Source organism: Delphinapterus leucas, chromosome 10 (assembly GCF_059928025.1).
Source record: "Delphinapterus leucas isolate spDelLeu-1000000601 "Yukka" chromosome 10, BTC_Dleu_Yukka2, whole genome shotgun sequence".
Lineage (NCBI taxonomy): Eukaryota > Metazoa > Chordata > Mammalia > Artiodactyla > Monodontidae > Delphinapterus > Delphinapterus leucas.
In genome coordinates, this window is record NC_143138.1 from 99,726,945 (window position 1) to 99,749,756 (window position 22,812).

At 49.2% G+C, this 22,812-nt stretch overlaps 1 protein-coding gene across 1 annotated transcript in view; it reads left to right on the forward strand.

Moving 5' to 3' along the window:
- Positions 1-22,812, forward strand: part of SYN2 (synapsin II) — a 159,592-nt gene that overhangs the window by 123,188 nt on the left and 13,592 nt on the right. Inside the window, exons 8-12 of the mRNA XM_022562772.3 lie at positions 2,214-2,288; positions 2,718-2,820; positions 3,990-4,139; positions 16,986-17,046; positions 20,666-20,897. Of these exons, the coding sequence (XP_022418480.1) occupies positions 2,214-2,288; positions 2,718-2,820; positions 3,990-4,139; positions 16,986-17,046; positions 20,666-20,897 (621 nt within the window). The remainder of the gene's footprint in view (positions 1-2,213; positions 2,289-2,717; positions 2,821-3,989; positions 4,140-16,985; positions 17,047-20,665; positions 20,898-22,812) is intronic.

Below are 22,812 nucleotides of genomic sequence, written 5' to 3' on the forward strand. Positions count from 1 at the left end.
CTGGGTATATGCCCAGTGGTGGGATTGCTGGGTCGTATGGTAATTCTATTTTTAGTGTTTTAAGGAACCTCCATACTGTTCTCCCTAGTGGCTGTATCAATTTACATTCCCACCAACAGTGCAAGAGGGTTCCCTTTTCTCCACACCCTCTCCAGCATTTATTGTTTGTAGATTTTTTGATGATGACCATTTACTTACTTTTTTATTTGCAAGGGACTGTCAGTTATTTGGGGGAATGTTTAGGCCCTCTCAGTTCCTCTTCCCCAAACTTTTGGCCATTCTTTTGCTCTCAGAAGAAGGAACTGACTTGGCAATAGTCAGGATAAGGTTTGAGATTCTTCCCTCCTCCCCCAGCCCTCACCCTAGAGACCTAGAGGCAGCCACGGTCGGTGGAAAGAATGCGCAACTCCTGCTCCACTGTCAGTAGGCAGTAATGTGGGTCCCTCTGTGGAGGTCGGATGACCTGTGAGTCTCCCTAAATGGCTTCTCAGTTTCCCTTCTGCTCCCACGTGCTCCAGGTAGCCTGCATGGATCTGTGCCCTGCATCCCGTTGTTAGAGAAAGGTGTAAAGTATAAGGGACATTATTATTACTCAAAGTTTCTGAGACCCTATTGTGTACCGTGGCCTTGTGCTGGGGGCATGGAAGTGAGGGACTCTCTGCCCCTGTCCTTGAGGAGTCCAGCCTCACCACAGGAACACACCTGTGAACCACCAGTGTTAGGAAGACAGCATTATTTTTACTATGATCTGTCTTTGTGTTTCTATTCATATTTTGCAAGCCACTCAGCTGTCAGTTGTTTGCCTTTTCTGAACTAGGTAGTGGGGTGTAGGGAAAAGCGCAGCACAATGAAGGAACGAAGAGTCCTGAGTTTTTATCTTGTATCTACTTTGAGTAGATATACAATGCTGGACAAGTCATCTAACCTTTCTGCGTCTTCCTCTCCTTGTCTGTAAAGTGGGGGCAGGAATCGCAGCCTATTCACAACAGGGCGGTTGCAGTGAGGCTCTGGCGAGGGATTGGGAAGGAAGAACCTTGGAAGGTAGCCAGTACTGTCCAAATGTGAGGAGCTGTTACTGCCACATCGGTCGGCTCATTGGGCTGGCTCAGGGCTCTGAAGTACCAGCCGTGTGTCTCGGTTTCTCAGTGTCTGAAATCAGATCTCTGCGAGAATACTCCTGAGAACTGCTGAGCAGAGAAGCACATCATCCTGTCTTCAGTCATAGTGAGTGATAAGGACCGCAGGTGAAGGGCTCTGTCAGTAGTTGAGCAGGGCTCTTCTGTCCCCTAGGCCATCCCCTTCCTCTTGACTGTGTCTGAATGAAGACTAATAATTTAAAAGCCATATTTTTGGTATTTTACAGTTTATTTAAAACTGTATCAGTTGGTCCTCATGACAACCCTGTGTTTACAAAGGGATAAGGGAGGCACAGAGAGGTGAAGTGATTCACCCAAGGCCATTGAGCCAGTCAAGAGCAAATCCAGAACCAGAAACCAGGTCACCTGCCTCCTATTTAGTCCAAGACTAGTTGACTCTAACACATGCTCTTGGAGGGAGGGTGCAGAGGGCACGGAAGAGAAGGGGTTGGGGACCTGACTCCATCAGCTGCATGTGATGGATGAGGCAGCTTAAGCCTGAAGAGGTTAACTGACTTGTCCAGAGTCATGTTGCTGATACTGTAGGCCCTCAAAATTAACTACTGAATTAATAAGTGAGCTAGTAAGGAAGCCGTGGGGAGATATTCACGGGAACCCTGAGGGTATTTCCAGCATCAATAGAATTCAGTTTGTATATACCAACTCAGCCTAGGTACCAAGTGGGTAGGCTGCTGGGAATACAAGACAAAGTATATACCCTCAAGTGATTAATAGACTTGTGGACAGAATACTTAACTCAAATAACTAAAGTAAAAAGTAGACGCAGGATTTTAAGTGAGGTGTAGGCAAAGTCCTCTAGGTGTTCTAAAGAGAGCAAGTGCTCATCTGGTTGAAAGGATCAGGGAAGGCTCCATGGAGCCAGAGCAGTCTGGGTGGGACTCTTGTAGAAAGGAGGAGAGCATTGCAGGCTGGGGTTGGCGGAGGCAGCCAGGCTCTAGGCTCAGCAGACAGGCCCCCGGCTATTTGCGGGAGAAGCAGGTGGGGAAAGTGGCGGAGAACCCTCCTCTTGCTGGCCCAGCTCACTGTCTGTCCTGTCCTGGCGGGACCTTGTTGTAGGAGGACGTCGATCTCAGGGAACTGGAAGACAAACACTGGCTCTGCAATGCTGGAGCAGATCGCCATGTCAGACAGGTAAGTAAGGGGAGGCGTCCGTAGATGAGGAGGTGTAAGAAATGAGCCCTGCCCAAAGGGAGCCTCTGATCAGGCCAGACAGATGGAACACAAAGGCCCAAGCACCCAGTTAACAAGATCAGGCAGGAATGGGTTATGTGCTGAATTGTGGAGATAAAGACTGGACATGCCATAGAAGGTCCAGGAAAGGAGGAGTTACTGTGGGCTGGCGTGGCCAAGAAAGGCCACCTGGAGTAGGTGAGACCTGCCCTGAGCTTGGGAAGGCAGGTAGGATCTGGAAAGCAAAGCAGGAGGGCCCTGTAGACAAGGCAGTGTATTTGATGGGGGTGGAGGGCGGGAGGGATGGGGTGGGGGCTGGGAGAGGTAGAGACAGCAAGGAGAGCATGGGACTAATGCCCCAGCCTCGGGACACCTTCCCCTCCCCTCCAGGTACAAGCTGTGGGTGGACACCTGCTCTGAGATGTTTGGTGGCCTGGACATCTGTGCTGTCAAAGCTGTGCATGGCAAAGATGGGAAAGACTACATTTTTGAGGTGAGTCTGGCCCACACAGTATCTCAGTGAGAGACACCCCCCCTAGGCTGGAGGCCAGGCTTTCGGCTTGAGACCTACATGGGCAGCACGGACTGCATTTATGTTAGAGTCTCCTGAGCCCTGGGAAGGTTTCCAGATGACACAGCCAGGGGGTATGCATAGCAAAAACACACCTGCCAGTGGGAGATGTTATTCCTATCCAGCTAGGCTGACCCACACCATTGGTAAGAGATGCCAGACTTGGGTTCCTGGGTCCTAGCCTGCCACTCCTCCGGGAAGACTTTAGTGGTTTTGCCATTCTTGGTCTCAGGAAGCTGGTCTTGGGAATCATTTGGTCCAGTCTGCTCATTTTGCCAGTGAGACAACTGAGGCCTAATGCCATGAACATGTGCCCAAGGCTACATAGTGAATCGGTGTCTCAGCCTGGACTAGAACTCAGGTCTCCTGGGTGCAGGAGATTCTTCTTAGCCCTTCTCTGAGCCTTGAGACACTTGACTCGGCCTGAGCCTCCGGCACAATTTTGCTGACTCTTTTCCTGTATTAAAGGGAGAGTCAGTGGCCATATGGTCTTTCACACACATTCCCATCCAGTCTTCCCAGGAGCAGGAGAGGCTCCTTGCCAAGAATTGGTGGTATTTGCAGAGGATTCATGTCAGGAGCCCACAGTGGGCTTGGCATCTACTCCATGGCCTGCTTGGCATGTAACTTATGGATGGTCATACCTTCCGCCTCTCGGTGGGCCTCAGTTTTCTTATCCATGAATGAGAGAGTTGGACTACAGAGTCTATGATCCTGGGCAAGCAGACACTCCCTCAAGGAGGAGAGTATTGATCTGGACCTTGAGGTACAGGAAAAATTGGATTGGTGGTGAGAAGAGAAGGCATCCTCTCTCCTTGCTCTCTCTTTCTCCCCACCACCTTCAGCCACCAGACTGAAGTCTCACTGAGCCCTGGCATGGGTGAAGTCTGGGGGAGGCCCAAGGCAAAGGCTTGCAGGAGAAGGGGATAAAGGCCAATATATGCAAAGGAACATGCTTCTAGCCGAAGACAAAAGCACCAACTTCACCCCAACCTCTCTCTGCTGGCTTAAGTCCTGCTCATTCTGAAAGACTGTACCAGGCCTTGGATGTTTCCAGGCCCTTTCCTAATCTGGGCCACTTCCTCCACCAGGTCATGGACTGTAGTATGCCGCTGATTGGGGAACACCAAGTGGAGGACAGACAGCTCATCACCGAACTGGTCATCAGCAAGATGAACCAGCTGCTGTCCAGGACCCCTATCCTGTCTCCTCAGAGACCCTTAACCACTCAGCAGCCACAGGTAAGCAGGGAAGAGACAGAGGAGAGCCAAGAACCATTGCCAAGCCCACTGCTCTGGACTGGTGGCTCTAGGATGGAGCAGAGGTCAGATACCTAGAGGCCTGCATGGGCTCTGTGTAGTCTTTTCCTTCTCCCTCTCTTTCCCTTCCCTCCCCTTTGGACACCTGATTATCTTCTACCACCCCTTATAGAAACCTTCTCATTAGCAAGCTGCCGGATCAGCTTTAGAACTTTCCAGAGATGGAGTACTGGCTCCCTTCCCTCTGAACTTGAAGACTCCAGGGAACCAGAACCTGTTTCCCCTGGGACTTTTAAACTGGGAGGTATCTGAGGAAGGGCTCAATCAGATCTCTCATTAGCTGTTCACTGCCTGAGAGGTCTGCCGCAATTGTAGAGAAAGAAGGGTGATTCTGAGAAATCTCTTGGTCTGGAGAGAGGGGAGAGTCAGGTCCCTCATTCTGAGCGAGAGTGACAAGGTAAAACTCATATTCGAGTTCTGCTTTCCTTCCTGAGGGAGACGAGGCAGCTTTCTCCAGTTGACTCTGGTGTATGACTCCGGGCAGTCACATTCACAGTGACAGTATTCCAGCTGCAGGTCTAGTGGGAAATCCACGCTGAGGTTTTTGTGAAACCTCAGGCCCCGTGGCACTAGAGTGGGCTAAAGACAGTCATCTAGGAGGTAGCTCATTTTTCAAAAGTATCGCCAAACTCTTCTCTCCACCATATAATAGAGTAGTAAGAACTTGGGACAATGAATCCAAGAACTGAGTCCTAGACTAGCTCTTCCCCTGAACAGCTCTGTGACTCTGGGGGGAAGTTACTACCCTTTCCAGGGCTCAGGTTTTATCCCTTATAATGAAAATCTCTCAGCAATCTTGCTTTCGAGATCCTACTTCAGTTAGGGAGGTGGAATAGAACAGTGATTCAGAATGTGGGCTTTGAAGCAGGAACTATCCAGATTTGAATCCTGGACCCTCCATTTACTGGCTTTGTGACCTTGCACGAGGACCGTATCCGTGGCTCAGGAGAGATCTAAACAACAACCCTTATTTTCTAGGGCTGTTACAAGGATCAGATGAAGTGAAGAACCTAACACATGGCACAGCACATGGTAAATGCTCAGTAAAGGCTACCTGTGTTGTTACGTAAGCAGCCTCTGGGTGTGGGTTCCCTACAGCCTTAGGCTTTGAGATCATCACTCCCTTTTCTAAAGATCAGTGCTGGGATTATACTGCAATCAGGAGCCAAGTAATTGGATTCTTGAAATCTTTCAGTAAGAAAGAAGAAAAGGAGGGGGAGAGGGCCAAGATAAAATAGTCTGGATTATTTAGTATAGAAGCAAATTAGCCCACATTTATCGTCTCATCATTTGAACATCACAGAATCATAGCATAGAAACATAGAAACATCTGTGCTGTCTTTGGGTATCCAAGTTGAGAGTGGCCACATGTGGCGGGATGTTACCATAGATTAGCTCTTGTGTTTGTTTCACACCTTCTATAGGTGGCTCACGCTCTGGGGGCCTCTGACCAAGTGCAAGAATCTGTTCCTGTGCTTCAGGAATGTAGTCACTAGATAATTAGGTAGGGTAATTAGGAGAACACACTTTAGTTGCTTGTTAGAGATACAAGCCCATTATTTGAATATTGTACTTAACTAGAGGTGATAAAAAGATTTTCCCGGTTAAAATAATATGAGGCCTGCAGTAGCTTTTATGATTTTGTAAATCTGATGGAATCAAGGTGTTTGAGTCCTAGTCTTGCCTTTCAGTCCACACTGTCTCAGTGATGGGATTGGCAGATTGATGTTCTTTCCTGCTCCAGAGGAAAAGTGACAAGAGCCCCCTTCCCCCCTTACCCACTGAGAAATACAGAGAATATCTGGTAGCTGCTTAAAGAATTTATGACAGAGTAAGAGAGCCTGATGCTGCCCAGGCAAGATAAACAAAAATGGGCTGCTCTGGGATTCTGTGAAGGTTGCATAAGTACTTTTATAAATGTGTGCAACACTGTCTTGGCCTCCTAAAGGGAAATCATCCTGACTTGAATGAAGGCTATGCTGAGTCAGGAGACCTGAGTTCAGCCTGTCCTTGCCACTGACTCACCAGGTTAGCTTGGTAGATTTCTTTCTATTTCTCTGCCCCAGCATCTTTGCATGTATAATGAAGGGTTGAACCAAAAAAAAAATCGCTAAGGTCTCTTCTAACAATAAAATTTAGATTATATGAAAATGATAGAAGTTCAATAACAAAGAAAGAATTTACCCGAAAAAGTGTTTTCACCCAATGAAAGCATTGATTCTTAATTCATATAAGTCCCTTACTTTGTAAACATTACATATTTCAGCTTAAATATTTTAAAGAGAAATATGTCAGAGTCAAGGCAGGAAACCTGGTAGGGAATGAGCTTCCCTAAATATAGGCACACCTGCAAAACTTCCTTGTAACGAAGCCAGTCTGGCTTCAGGGTAAGTTTTTCTCTGCTGAGCCTTACATTTGAAGTTACAACAGAAACTGTAAAACTGTGGAAAGCACACCACGCTGGGAGTCAAGACACTCAGGAGCTAGTGTCACTCTGCTGTGACATTACATGACCGTGGGTAAGTCAGTTCCCATCTCTAGACCTGTTTCCTCACCTATAAAATGGAATTGGATTAGATGATCTTTAGATCCCTTTCAATTCTAAGGTCACATGAAACCTGGAGTCAGCCCAGCTGCAAAGCCTAAAGGCCCTTAAGTCCTCCACAAGACTACCCTCACTCCTGACAGCAGCAGGAAGTTCAGATACTTCCCCAAACCACCCTCGGGTTCAATAATTCTCTGGAAGGACTCACAGAACTTCCTGAAAGCTGTTATACTCACAGGTGTGTTATTGGAAAGGATACAGGTCAAATATAAGTGAAAGAAGGATGCATAAGGCAGAGTCTTTTGTCCTTAGGATGCATTATCCTTTGGCATCCGTATGTGATAAGGCATGTGGAGTGTTGCCAGCCAGGGAAGCTCACCTGAATTTCAGTGTTCAGAGTTTTTGTTGGGGTTTCATTTTGTAGGCTTCCTTGCTTGATTGATCACCTCCTTGAACTCAGTCTCCAACTTTCCCCTCCCTGGAGGTCAGTCTAATACCAAGGGGCCTGAGGGGCCCACCATGAGTCACTTCATTATCATGCACCATCAGGTGGGCTGAGGGCCCCCCACCTTGAATAACAGAGACACTCCTGTCACTCAGGAAATTCCAAGAGTTTAGAGGCTACTTTCCAAGGGGGGAGGGGGGTGTGAGTAAAGGCCAGATCTGTCTTTGGGCAAGGCCAAATTCTTTACTACATACATAATTTAATTAATTTAGCAAATGTCTCTCAAATACTTTCGAGCCTTATTTGTCTGTGTTTTCACTGACTAGCACAGGCCTACCCCAAAGTATGTGCTTAAAATTAGTTAATAGACTTAGGGCCACAGTGATAAATGCAGTGCCCTCATACCATCCTAGCTCGCGGTGCCCTCGCCATGCTGGTAAGGGCCTTTGCATTAGCTGTGTCTTCTCTCTGAAGTGCTCTTCCCGTATTTTTGCATGGCTGGCTCTTTCATGATTGTATAACATATTTCCTAAACGCTCCAATCCAAAGTTGCCACCTAGTCACTGGCTACCACCCCTCCCTTTTTAAATTTTCTGCACATCACTTGCTATCAGCTATGATCATTCTCATCTGTGTCTCTTTGTCTCTTGCACTAGAATGTCAGCGCCTCAAGGGTAGGGCTTGTTCACTGCTGTGTCCCTCAGGTCTGGCAGAGTAGCCAGCCCCTGGCAGCCACTGGATGTACCCTGGGTACACTAAGGAGGGGTGGGGGCATGGTCTGCCCAGGTACAGTCTATCGTGGGTAGAAAAGTTGAACAACAATAACAAAACCAATCTGTCTCCTTTTTATTATCACCACATGACAGCAATTCTATATAAACAACAGTGATAAACCACTCCCACCTACCCCTTCCTTGATCTGCCATTGCAATACATATTTGTTGGATGAGTTCCCGGTTGGAATAAGTATCTTTAACAGCCCTAGCAGCATGTTGGAGTTGGTGTTGGGATTCTATGAACAATTTTAGTAGAGTGCAAATGGAAGAGATGTAAACCAAAGCCTGTTACCTAGGTCCCCGCCAGGACTTTGAATGGCAAGCTGAGCCCTCAGGTGCTGCCACTAACTCACGTTTCACTCCTCACGGTCAGGCCCTTCTTGCTGGCCTCTTCCTTCTGTAGCTCAGGCTGCGAGAGCTTCTGGCCTGCGTCACAAGCCCTAGATGCTACTTCTTGCCCAGTATTCTAGGTCAAGACCAGGACAGACTTATGACTAGCCATTTGTCTACCTTTCTCTCTTTCTCCTTCTCTCTCCTTGCCTACAGCTCCCCTATTAAAGCTTTCATTTCTTTGACTCAAAAGAGAGCCTAAAGGAGGTTAGGGACAGGGGAGGTGAGCAGAGGGCCTCCCTTATCTTGTTGTCAGCCAACTGCCTAGACCAAAGTGGGTTAATTATAGGAAACAGAGAGCAAAGTTATGGGGCTGGGCCCAGGCCACCTGCTGTGCCCAGTTCTGAGGGTGTAAAAGGCGCTAAGTCTCTGAGAGCAGGGAGTGGGTGAGTGGCAAAGCCTTCTCTGGCTGATGACAGCTTGGTCTCAGCCTGGCTGGCCTGCCGGCTTTAGGGCTGCCCTGAGAGTTGGCCATGGCAAAGGACCCTCTACTCTGGAGTGCCTTAGGGATACTGTTCTCAAGGTGGCAGTGACACCTGGTGGCCAGTGATGGCCAAAGCCTCTAGGCTATTTACCTACAGAACCTCCTCCCTGTAGGCCTGCTCTTCCCTCTCTGTCACACTCACCGATCCTGGGGTCTGTCGTCTGGAATCTGAGCTGGACCTTACATCCTGGGGCTCTGGAGAGGTGCTACTCCTGAGACTCGGGGGAACCAGGGAGAGAACTGCAGGTGGACAGAGCTTTCAGGTCATGCCTGCAGAGGTGGTGTCCTAGGGCTCTTCTTCATGCGGCTAGTCTGTTTTCATTTCCTATTACATGGCTCCCTTTTTATTTTCCTGTAAAATCTTCCAGAGCCAAAGGGCTGAATTGCTAATGAAGGGATTTCGGACACCATGGGCTTTCTATTTGGCTATGGGTTAGACCCATGAGGAGTGATTCTAAGATTCAGCCTTTGGAAACATTAATACACATAATGTGTCCAGGAGGAAGATGAGGCTCCTCCCCGATCTTGAGCTGATCAGAGCACACCTCCAATGTTGCTTCCAGTCTGAGGGTCACAGTATAACAAGGACGAACTCTAACTGGACGGTGCTCAGAGGAGGGAGACCTAGAGGTTGGGGCATTTGGCAGATCTGTTCTATGAATAAAAGTTAAAGGGGCTGTCGTGAAGCAGCAGTAGTCTCAAGGAGCCCATGACTTAGTATCTTCAGCTCTCCAACAGCTGTCATGGGTCAGAACTGGTGCCAAAGGCAAACCTACTGGAAAACGTGAGTAAAGTCTCTGATGCTAAGAGAGGAAATGGCTGCTCGGGAAAGCGGTATGTGGCTGCCACGTCACTGCTGATGTCCAAGCCACTTGTCAGGCACATTGTGAAAGGCTGGGCTGGGGGCTAGGGCTGTTGGAACAGGCAACTTTTAAAAATCTCCTTCCAGATCTAAGATGCTGTGATCCAGGCCGTGTGCTAGCCACAGACCTGGGAAAGGCAGTGATGAGTGTTCCAAATTGAAGGACTGAGGCCTGATAACCTCTGGCCTCTGCCGGGGCATTATGCAAGTCCTTTTTCACTGGCTCTCTGGTCTAAAGAGATACTCAAAAACCTTTCCAGCCAGGTCTTTCAAGCTACAAAGGGCTCATAAAGATGAAGTCTCTTGAGTACAAGGAGACCAAGATTGAGAAGGGGTTTCATTGGAGTGTAAAGGGCCATGCAGTTAAGGAGGAAACAGAACTCATATCCCAAACACGGGACTAAGAGGGCTTCATTCAGTTTAGAAGAAGTAAATTTCAAGGAAAGGCCTTCCTGCTTCCCACAGCTGGACTGCTTTAGGGAATTTGTTCCCCTGTGAGGATAAGCTGAAAATGTGAGATTTGAGGCAGGTTCAGATAAAGTCACTAGTGACCAGGTCCCTTAACAGACTATTCAGGGAAACTGACTATTTTGGGGCTGTCTTAACTTTTAAGGGACATCTTTAATCACTTGTAGCTGACATTCTGACCTCGGGTGACCTGGCCCTCTGGGTCCCCATAGGTCTCATGGACCGCGCCACAGGACATTTCTTGTGTCGTTAGGAAATCACTGATTATGGGAGGGCTCCAATCTGATGAGCTCTGCCCTTGGAGCAGCAATTCCCCTCACAAAAGGAGGAGGAGCTCATCCTTGGGTGCCTTTTATACCCTTTCAGAAGAAGGCAGTTGGGCACTGGGGACTGCAGGAGTGATCCCAGAAAGGTCCCAAGGTGCCTGAAAACACGCTGTCCCCTTTGCTCTGGCTGAACCTACAGCCTCCCAACCACATTCCTTCCCGCTGCCTCATTCCCCCTGGGGTCCTGGACCGGGGGAGTGGGGCCTGGGGAGCTGATCAGAATAGCTCTGTGGCGTGTCCGGCGAGGTGCTTGGCCTGGCCTCTTTCCTGGGGCCAGACCCTGAGACCCTTTCTCAATTTCCTGTCTCAGATATGCTGAGCAAGCACAGGCTTTCCTCCATGGTGGGGCAGCTGGACTCAGGCCAGCAGCTCTCAAGAGTTGAGTCAATGTCTTTCCTTCCTCAGCTTTCCAGCCTGCTGGGACCTCAGATAGGAGCTCCTCTCTCCCAGCTTGTCTGCTGAAAGCCACAGGATGGCAAATTAAAGGTGCCTTTGGCAGAAACCCACAAACCCTCAACCGTGGACTTGGTTTCTCGCCCAGACCCGTGATTTCCTTTCCCGTCAGCTCAAGAGCTGACATTTACTGCTTTTGAAGTGACTTTTCTGCATCTTCAGGGACCTCGCTGGGACAAGTCAGTGATACAAGTCAGAGGGCATGGCATAGCTTAGCCCAGAGTCCACACCCTACCCCGCCCACCCAACAATATCTTCTCCACTGATGCATGAAATCCTACCATTAAAGCGTCATGCCTTTGGATTGATATTTATTATTATTCAAATAATAGTAATGATGCTCATACCATTACTTTACCTGGCACTTTATGACTTACAAAGCACAGCCATTATTTTAAGCCTCACAACCTTTACGTGAGACGGCTTGAGCCAGTATTTCTGACTCTGTTTTACATATCAGCAAAGAGAATGCCAGTGATTTGTCCAAGGTCACACAGCTTATAAGCAGGAGAGCTGGATCTTCTGGTCCCCAGTTCCAAGGATGCTCTGCAGTAACCTGCACTGGGCCCTTTTGATGCGCCACCAGAGCATACAGATGGTAAGAATGGAGAGAGCTGGCCCTTGTGCTGTGTGTGGGGAACCCTCGCCCTCCTCCTCGTACAGCCCCGTGCTGAACCTCCCAATCTGGAGGCACCCGTGCTTCACCAGCTCTCTCCTACTCCCCTCTCCCTGGCTTCCCTGGTCACTAAGGCCAGTGGCCTCAGCACAGCGGGACCCGAGCCCAGTCGGCTTGGGTGGGGAGCAGCAGCAGCCTCCCCTCAAAGCCTGTGCCTGCAGGACACCTCCCTGCGTTCTTGCTGGGCTCAGGACTCCACAGCTAAGGAGGGCTCGTCTCTTACCGCAGACACCTAAAGACCCGAAAAGTGTATGCAGGGCTTCATGGAAGCCCAGAGCCAGAAGAGCCTGTAGAAGTCGCCTGCCTGCGACTGCACGAGCCCATCCACAGCATCTCTGACAGTTCGTCCAGGCCCTGCTTAAACACTAATACCAGGAGGCTCACTACTACCCACACCAGCCCTTGACCTTGATCAGATTTACATTTGACTAACTTTGATCTGTTCAGTCCTGGAGGCTTCCCCATTTACCACATTTAATCCTTAGACTTGGCTCATTTGGGAAACTGAGACTCAGAGATTAAGTAACTTGCCCAAAGTCCCATGAGGAAAGATGTCACTTCACACTTCTCACCATCCTGTCTGCTGCATGTACCCGTTTTACTCCACTGGTGTCCACCTTAAACAAGGTGCCCAGAATGGATGGTTACAGTGCTCCCCTGCGAGGCTTATCAGCCCAAAGAGCAGTGCACCTGTGACCTCCCCTCGCTGGGACACCGATGCGCCTCCAGCTGCATCACAGTTTTGGCAGCAGCATTACAAGCTGACACCCTCTGAGCCTGTCATCTTTCTCTAAGCCCAGGGTTGTTTGGGGGTTTTCCTTATGCTGCTCTAAGGCCATTTATTCTCCTTTTTTGTGTGCAGCTGGGCACAAGCATTGGACCTCACATTCTTACCTGTTTGAGTCAACTCAGCTTCCTGAGGGAAATGCTGCAGCTCAATCTGGCCCTGAGTTCCTGCTGTGGGCTGGCTACAGGCCAGACTTTGGCAGTGACGCCAGAGTGGCCAGACTTCTGTGGAATGCGGCATCCCAGGCGGCTCTTGGTGACTGGAGACAGATTCCATGGTAGCCAAACCCCATAGGGAATAGGCCCCCAGCCCCAGCAGACAGAAGGCTTGTAGGCAGGGCCAGAGAGTCTCAGCCTGGCAAGGGACAGTCCTGGGGGACTCTTCTGGCTCCCATAACCCCTGGGAAGTCTTCAGTCCACAGGCTCCAGGGGGCGGGGGCAGGAGAAGCTCCCTAGGCGCCAGACAGGGGTGGCCAAGGCACATTCCCAGGCTCCAGTGCAAAGGAGGTTTCTGGGAGCTCTTGCGCTGAAGCTTTTGGAAGGGAACTTTTGGGCTCAGTTCATCCTTGGGTGTCTTGCTTGTATATTTCTGAGGCTGAGGAGAGCCAGGACCAGGCTTCATGGTATGACTACCCCTATCAGCTCATGCTGTGAGTTTCCCCATCAGAGCTTAATCTGTGGGATTTTTAAAGTTTTCTCCTGGACTCATAGGTTGTCAGAGTTGGAAGATAAACTGTAGTGTTCATCTAATCTATTTCATATTCAATAAAGGTATATTCCCTACTGTATCTTTGTCAGGTAATTATCTAGCCTCTGCACGAACATACCCATCTCCCAAGACAGCCTCTTCCACTGTTTTTACTGTGGGAAGTTCTTCCTGTAAGTGAAAGTCTACCTGTTGGAGCTTTTGCCCACTGGCCCTTCTTCTGCCCTTGTGCCCTATGGTCTTCCATAACCGTCTCTGAAGATAACAGTTCTCTGGGAGGAGAGCATCTTAAGCTGCTCTTGATCAGTGTCTGAGGTGAATCATTGGCAGCTGTCAATGGTACAAAGTGAGGCCCTGGGGGAGGGGACTGGGAAGTGCCCCTAGTGGCTGCACAAACTGTATGGGGGGTATTCCATTATGAGAGTGAGACCTAAGAAGCAACAAAGCTTCAGAGGAAAAGGCCCCGTCAGCATCACCATTACCATCATCTGTCGTATCTTTTGTAGCACCTGCCAGGAACAGGTACTTACAGATAGCTCTCGATAGATGTCTCAATAGATAGATAGGTAGGTAGGTAAGTAGGTAGATAAATAGGTAACCTCACTTTATATCATAGAAACCATTTGAAGAAAGGCAGGTGCAGGAGGGAAAATGACTTGCCCGATGACACAAAGCTAGTAAGTGGGAGATTTAGATTTAACCCACCGTCTTCCTAACCCCAAAGCCCAAATTCCTCAGTTACTCTGCTGCCCAATCTTAAAGACTTACTATTGGAGACCCAACAGCAGTGTGTGTGTGTGTGTGTGTGTGTGTGTGTGTGTGTGTGTGTGTGTTGGGTGGGGTTGACACCCAGCTCGGGTAAAAAGGCAGCCCTGGTATCCTGTGCGCCCATTACCAAACACCATCCTGCAGACTTCTAGTTGGCAGCCAGGCCAAGAGAAAGTAGAGCTCACAATGGGAAAGAACTCTTGGGACTGAAGTATCCCTACCATGACTGGATTACTCAGGCTTGATGTAAGAAAAGGAAACAATTTCTGCTTCTTCGAGACTTGTTTTGACTTTCCCTTCTGCACCTAATATGCAGGCACATGGAGCAGGCCTCATGTTTAATTCGCTAACCTGAGCATTTTCAGAGCTGCTAATCAGAGTTGATATCAAATACAGTGTGGTTTAACATCTATGGTTTAACAACATTTTTCTCATAAAAGACTTCTACTCTACTCCGTTTTGGACTTCACTGTTGTTGCATGGTCATTTATCTAATAAGCATTTATTAAGGACCTCTTATGTGCTCAGTCCTGTGCTTGATGACATTGGTAAAATGGCGATAGTCTTAAATTTTCCAAAATACTCCCAATTTTAAGTATTTTTAATAAATAGTTACCATATCAGACCATATATCCCAATTTTTCTTTGGAAAAAAATGGGCACTGTAATTGTTAGGAATTCATGAGAAGATGAAGACTCATAGCCCATGCCCTCAAGGATCTGGCAGCCTCCCTAGCAGCAGCATCCCAGTCTTCAGGATAACAAGACAGTCTATTAAGTGCTATTGTAGGATTTCAGAGAGGAGATCAGAATTGAAAGGGGCAATCAGAGGAGAGATTTCATGGATGAGGTAGAATTTGACTTAGACCTCCAGGATATGTTGGGTTGGATTGGTAGAAAAGGAGAAAAGGTATTTCTGGAGGGTATTTAGCATAAACATTGGAGTGGCCTAAGTTTAGAACATGAGGGAGGTAAGTTTAGAGCATGAGGGAGAGAGGCTAGAAGGGCCAGTCCAGCCATGCTGAAGCAAGTTTCTGGTGTCAGCCTGAAGAATGTGGTCGTCATCCTGTGGGCAATGGGAAGAGAAGGTCAAACTGCCTGGGCTCACATGCCAGTTGCCTCAGTATGACCCTGGGCAAATTACCTGCCTTAGTTGGCCCTCAGTTTGCTTATCTAAAAATTAGGGATGTTGATACCTCATAGAGCTGTTGTGAGGTTTAAGGGAAATACTGCATAAAATTGTCCATTATGTTACCCAGCACTATGTAGTGTCAGCTATAAATTATTTAGAGCAGTAAACTGATACAATTAGAGAAGGGGTTTAAGAGGATAATAGGTATCCAGAACATCGATTGGAGAAGAGACTAAAGATTTGAGAGACTATTCTAGTAGTCTAAACAGGAAATGATACAGGCCTGACCAGAGTTGGTCAAGAGGAGATGGTGAATCTTAGATGCCAAGAAGGAAAAACTGATGGGTTTTGATTGCTGACTGGATGGTGTGGGCCCTAGCTGGCTTATTGGGTGTGGGTGTTTCATTGCCGGGGTTCAGACCCACCTCGTGGATCCCATGAAAGTCCTTGGAAGAAAGGAAAGGAAGTGTGGGTGTTCTTGCTGTGATCTGTGAGAGGTCGGGATTGTAGATAGAATGGGCACCCTCTGATGCAGTGGCACCAGGACATTTCATAGGCCCCCTGCCTCCTATCTGAAATCCTGTTGGTAGAACTGTGACAGCAGTGCTGTCATTAACAGACCATAATACTGGAGGGGTAGCGCTTCTGCTCTCCCAGTAGTGGAGCTGAAAACGGGCCTGAAGGCCAGATCGGAGGCCCATGGGAATGGGGAACAGTTTTAATGTGGGAGTAGGGCTGGGGGGCCTGTCACAAGGGAGAGGAGCAGTGAAAGAGGAAGTGGGGTGTGCTGAAGACACGCTGAGCCTCTCACAGCCTTGCCTCTGAATCTCCCTCCTTTTTTTTTTTTTTTTTTTTTTTGCGGTACGCAGGCCTCTCAGTGTTGTGGCCTCTCCCGTCGCGGAGCACAGGCTCCGGACGCGCAGGCTCAGCGGCCGTGGCTCACGGGCCCAGCCGCTCCATGGCATGTGGGATCCTCCCGGACTGGGGCACAAACCCGTGTCCCCTGCATCGGCAGGCAGACTCTCAACCACTGCGCCACCAGGGGAGCCCCCGAATCTCCCTCTTTGACATCACCATCTGCATACTCGGCAGCCCCCAGGCTTCATGGAGCGTTTCCCCCTTGCCAAATTCAAGCTCCAAATGCTCACTGCCTTTGGTACAAATGTTAGACAAACTGAAGTCACATGCATCTTTGATCCCGTTGGGGCATAATCAGAATCACAGCTGGGAGGAGAGGAAGCCTGGGAGGAGAGCCATGTTGTTGGGTAAAATGCAATTATGCTGTTAGAGAGGGAAAAACAGCTTGGCCTTGAGCACTTTTACAAACATTAACATCTTACTCCTTCCCTCTGGTTAAGGAGGGTCCTGGGACACAAAAGACTGCCCCCTCCTTCAAGTCCCTCCCTGTGGGAGTTCCAGCCCAGCCCAAAGAGTGGCTCTGACCCCTGAGTCAGCCCCAGAGCTGATCCCACCCAGAGTTAACTCCACAGGAGAAGTGAGCCAAGTCTAGGCTAGCCACCTGGTGCAGCCCCCGCTGGCACTCCAGCCACTCTCGGGAGTTTGGTGTTGATCCTTCCTCAGGAAGCTGGGCCTGTGAGTGCCAGGGGAGCTGGGCCTTGGGCAGCCCCCAGAGAAGAAACCAGATGCTGTTGGAAGTCTCAAAGCTTCTAGAAAGAGTGTCTACAAGGGAGTGAAGTGAAAAGAGGGTAAGGAGGTGTCAGACACTCCTGTCAGAGTGGTTCTAAGCCCCAGGCTGCGTACACTTGGGCCCCGGCAATAACCCAGAGGCTGAGAGTCCCTTTGAGGCGTTTCCGGAACAGCAGAAGCCCCTGGGCCAGATCCCGCTGGATCCCACCGGATCCCTCTGCAGCCTTGCCACAGAGCCACAGGGTTTCTCTTTGGAATCTGCTTGGAGTTTTGTTTGTATCTCTTTTGCATTTTTGTCTTCCAGAGTGGAACACTTAAGGATCCGGACTCGAGCAAGACCCCACCTCAGCGGCCAGCCCCCCAAGGTTGTTTACAGTATATTCTCGACTGTAATGGCATTGCAGTAGGGCCAAAACAAGTCCAAGCTTCTTAAAGCGATTGGTAGTTAAGTTTTCAAAGCAGAAATTTTAAGCCAAAAACAAACAAGGAAAGAAAGGAAAGTGGGGAGGGGAGCAACAGACCCTCCCATTGGTGCCATTTCTGCGTTTTTTCAAGGCTGACTGGACTGTGTTTTTCCTATGCAGTGTCAGTGCCTCTGTCTGGTTGTTTACCTGTTCCTGTTCGTGCTTGTAATGCTCACTTATGTTTCTCTGTATACCTTGTGATTCCAGGGCTGTTTGTCAACAGTGTACGAAAGAATTGTGCCTCTCCCAAGTTCAGTGTGACTAGTTTCTGGGTGGTTTGATAGTATATTTTAATTACATAATGTGGGGTGAAATAGGACTGGGTGGGGGGGTGGACAGGGGAGAAACAAAGACCACAAAAATAAAACCCAACTCCCCTCCTTCTCCCCCCAGACTCAGATAAACTGCCCCCCACCCCCTGCTTACCTCCGTGAGTGTGCTTGGGATCTTCAATGAACTGTGCTTTTTGCTTCCTTTCTGCATGACTAGGGTAAATAGATAGAAGTTTAAGAGATTTTCGAGGTCTTATTTCCGTAGCTTCATCCGTTGAATCTGAAGGCATCCATCTTTTTCTCCATTTGCTAAAGTTTGGTGCATTTGAGTTTATGTGAATAAGCTGGCCGTGCCTGTAGAGCTCTTGTGTTTTCAGTGATGACGTGAAATATAAAGAATAAGCTATTTCCAGGAGCGTGTTCTGTATTTGACATCCCAGTATACCCTTCGTTTTATTATTAACTAATTAGCTATGAGATTAGACAAAAAAAAAAAAAAATGGGGCCGCTGATGTGCAATATCAAAGTGAACTTGTGAGTATTTTCCCTGTGTTCATCTTAGTCCCTGTAAGTTGTTTCTACTTTGCCATTTCTGAATTGGCCATCTGTGCGCTTCTGTGGAACTGAGGCTGCTTCGTTTTCCCCAAAGCTTACTGTGTACAGAGATAATTCTTTAGCAATTTGGGACGTAGAAGGCAGGGAGCTACTGAGAAGTCTGGGAAGGATTCAACCATTCTTCTCTTGGCCTCTCCTGAGGCATCACGACATGGGAGCGAATCGAAACTGTCCCGTTTCCCTCGAGTGGGTACACTGCCTCCAGAGCTCTGAGGTGGGCACCTGCTTTCGCTGTCAGCTGTTCCAAGAGCCCTCCAGAGTCCAGAGAATGAAGAGCTTTATCTTTCCTGAGAGGGACTGTCTCAGGTTTTAGCTTGTGTGTTTGGGGCCGTGGTTCCACAGCGGTGGCTCTTAAAGAGCCCTCACCCGTTTGTCCTCCTTCCTCCGACATGCAGCTCCTGGGCAGGGATGAGGCAGTTACTAGACCAGGCCTCGGGTCAGTGCCTCATCTTGCCATGTCCTGGCCAGACCAGGATCGGGCATCAAGTGGCGTCCTCTAGCACCATGGGCTGTGGGAGTTCACGCCAGCAGTTTGCCTTTTAGAAGAAGTGCTTCTAGCTCTACTTTTGCATTCCCTCTCACTTCTGTACTGACATGTCACCTTTCTGGATTGCCAGGTTTGAGGAATAACTGGTGGTGGTGGTGTGTAACATGATTTCTGTGTCAAGGGGCACGTGCCCTGGTTTCTGTCTTGATTGCTGGCAAATTCTGAGCTACAGGTAAATGCACTGAGTGTGAATGTTCTTGTCCGCGATTCCTCCCTTAGACGATGTAGATGCCGATGGTAGTCGATCTGTTGTAAATATATACATATATATGCAGTTAAGCACTTCCAGGTGGGTTGCATAAGAATCAGGTCCTTAAATACCTCCCAATCTGATGAAATGATAGAAAGGAATAAAGAAACATTTCCCAGAATGGAGGAATACATTTTATTTTTTTAATTTATTTTTGTCCAAGTGGTGAGCTGACAGTGGTGTTGCTTCTTTGCATGTGATCAGTGTGAACATTCAGGTGCTTTTCATGTGACATTTGTGAGCCACAAATACGAAGTTGCCGTTTGAATTTAGTCAGGCTCCAGGGTGGTGGTGTCAGCCACGGTCTATCAGGTGAGGGAGAAAGGGACCAGGGCTCCCTCCCAGGGCCGAACACAAGCAGACAGCACACCCTGACTGTCCTGTGCCCTCAGGCAGCATGCTGAGGACAACTCTGTGGCCTGGGGCATCCGTGTCACAGTATAGGATTGCCGTTCAGGTGTTTTGTACCCATTTCTTTTCTGATGTTGTCGCCTTTTTTTGTACCAATCCAGCGGGGAGACCCTCAGCCAATGCTGGAAGTGTGATTGAAGTACCTCTCTTTTGTGACTCCTGTACAGCTTAATGTGCAATAAAGGAAAAGTTATATCTGTCTTCAGTGTTAAGTTGTAAAGTTTCTGGCTATTCAAGCATCTCTGTGCAGTTGGGAAAGCACTCAGGTTTCTGGTACAAGAGGCTGAGCTATCAACCTGCAGTACTTTACAAGAAAATGCTGATACAAATGATGTCAAACTTTGGAAGAGGCAGAAACTGGTTAATATGAAATGCTCTGCTAATCTACCATCTTCACTAGTTTTCTGATTTGAACTTAGAACTTCTTCAACATGCAAAATTTCATTCATTTACTTATTTACTTATTTATGTGTAACTCACCCTGGTATTAATTGGTCATTGATGATAAAGTGAAGTCCATGCCGTGTAGAGGGGAAACTGGCTTACAATCATGGATGTACTATGGTATAGACATACAGTTCTGCCTCTCCAGAGGGTACAGGTGTCCTGGTGTTTCTAGAAAACTAAGTTACAGTACAACTCTTAGCTGTCGTTGAGTTTCTATAAGCCAGCTCCTTCCAGTGGGCACGTGAACGTGGACTCTGGGATTGAGACTGAGAAATGAGATCTCCAGGTCACCACATGGTTTTCTGTCTCATGTTGGGAGAAGGGGATCCTGGTCCTTTTGGGGGGGGCCTCTTCTTTGCCAAATGGTGCTCACAACATCTCCAGGGAGAGAATGGGACTTGGATTTCTGGAGAATTTCACCACATACACCTGGGAGGGACTGGAGCCCCTGAGGATGGTACTAAGAGGCAACTGGACACAAAAGGTCCTAGTCATGGGCATGACTTAATGCTGAAAGGAAGCCCTGCTGGGGGTATGGCAATCAGACATGCAGGCATGGAGCAGGACAGACTAAGGCCGACTCCAAAATAACAATGTGGAACTTGAGACCTCCTAGTACACCGTGGGCCAGGTTGGCCTGTACCTGAGGAAGCTCTGGGGGAGAGGGGTGGTCCCTGTGGTCTGGGGGCCTTCCGTAAGAGATCTCACCTCTGATGGGGGCCGCTCATCCCGTGGCTTCTTCCCTGTGCTCCGACTTCTGTTGTGACTGAGCCGCTGTGAGTGTGAGGAGGAGCGTGTAGCGGCGACATCTGAGGGTAACTGGGGGCCTGCTCTGGAGCCCTTCAGAGCCTCGGATGGCTTCTTGTCATAGAGCTTATCCTTTGGTAATTAAATAGCCACACCCTTTGGGACATAGATTCTAATAAGGAAACCCTCTGATATGGGTAAATTATGAAGTTTTTCTTGTACTGAACCTAGGGGGCCCTGGGCAACCCCAAGGAATGCCACCCCCAGGCAAGGTGCTACGTCCACGCCGGCTCCCCCCTGGACCGTCGCTGCCACCTTCCTCTTCTTCCTCCTCCTCCTCTTCTTCCTCCTCGGGCGGCCCCACCACCCACGGAGATGCACCCTCCAGCGGCAGCTCCCTGGCAGAGGTCCAGCCACCCCCGGCTGCTCCACCACAGAAGCCCCAGCCTCACCCACAGCTCAAGTAAGAGATGGCTCAGCAGCTCCTCCCTCCCCTCTTCCTGCCCCTCCTCTCAGGCCTTGGGCTCCAGAGCTGCTAGGAAGCACCTTCAATCAGACCTCCTCCTAAAGATATTTTTGTGGGGTTTTTCGGGGGTTTGGGTTTTGGTGGGTTTTTCTGTGGGGGGCATGGTTGGGTTGATTGGGGAGGGCAAGAAAGAGGGAAGTGAAAGTCTTAAGGTCTAGCTAGAAGCTCAAACCCTCCCCTTTCTTCCTGGGGAGTGGCAATAAAGCAGTTACTACCCCCTCTCCCATTCTTATATGAGCTTTGGGTTTGGGTTTTTTTTTTTTTTTTTTAATCCTCCCTCCCACTCTTTTTTCCATTCCTTTTCTCTGTGTGTATATGTGTCTTTCTCTTTCTAAAAAAAAAAAATTTAATTCTCTTTTCTGCCTCTGACTCACAGTTTAGGGTGTGCCAATCAGCAAGGCTGCCCAGAAGGAAAAGGGGGAAGTAGTTAAATCCATTTCAGCTTTTTACCTTCAGCTTTGTCAGAAGGAGGTTGGTTTCTGGCGTGGTCATCAGAGGAGAGGCCCATATAGAGACCCTGAGGAACTCCATCCTCTTGGGTTCGCTCATTCCCAACAGTAACCCTAGAAACCCCTGTCACACTATCCTGCTTCAGAGGACAGAACTGAGGGCCCCTAGAAAACAGTATAGCTGCATTTGGTAGGGACAGCACCTGGGTGCTCAGCTCCACCCTCCCCCAGAACCAGAGACGACTCTCTTCAAGGTCCCCAACCACAGACCTCTGTCACGACTGTCGGCACAGACAGCCACAGCCCGGGGGATCGGAAGCGTTCCGTGAGTGCATCTCAGTAAAGAGATGAAACTCTCAGGGACGGAGAACAGGGAGCTGTCGAGTTTGGGGCTCAGATGAGCCACTCAGAGATCATCTCTAGTCTGCACAGATGAGAAAACACTGCTGAGAGAGATCTGATGTTGTCAAAACCCTTCTGCTAGTTAGCGGCAGAGCCAGGATGAGGGCTCGGGTGGTCCGGATGACCACTTCCGTTGGGTCTTCCAGTCCTGTATGATGGGAGGGCCATCCCCCGGCCTTGCTCCGCAGCTCTGGCCGAGGGTACATTTCATGTCTCGCCTACCTCACACCTTCCCCTCAACCCCGTCGTTTTCTGCAGCTGACTTTTCAATCTCGCCTGCCTTCTCTTGAGCCAACTCTGGCCCCAGTCTGAGGGCAGATTTGTGGGCTGTCACCGCCTTTGGGCTGAAGCTGTTGAATCGAGCCAGCCTCTGATGACAAGCGGGAGGCTTGTACCTGTGCCCCCGGCCTGTGCATGCCGAGGAGTCGCCGCTCCCAGAGGCCAGCATGTTGGGGCTCATCCCAGGCAGGCCCAGTGAAAGGCAGGGCACCTGTTCAGCCACTGCGGGAGAAGAGACAGGCTCATGCCCCTGCAGAAGGGAGTTTCTGGGGCTGTGTCCGAGTTCAGGGGAGGGCTGGGAGCGCTGAGATACTGGGAGAGGAGTTCTGGAGCCAGGAACCAGCAGGAAGGAGACAAGCAGAAGTCAAGAAGGAGAGAAGACGGCCATGGAGACGCCAGACCACGTGTCCTCTCCTGCAGTGTTGGGCCTGGCCTCCCCTCCACCTTCTTGCCTTCACAGTTTTTCTCTCTGACTCACGAGTGTCTCAAGGGAAAAACTGGTCCCTAAAATGTGTGCAGTTTGGGTTTTTTCATTAGAAAACTACCCAGTAACCTTGTGTAGGCCTGATGTGTATCTCTGTTGCCCCTGGACACCCTGAAACTCACACACCTCATATTAGGCTCCTCTGAGGAAGGCTGCAAGGGCGATTATGCCCATTGTAAGGACGGTAAATGGAGTTGTTAGAGTTCGTGCCAAGTCAAAAGGTTCTTTTGGAATCAGA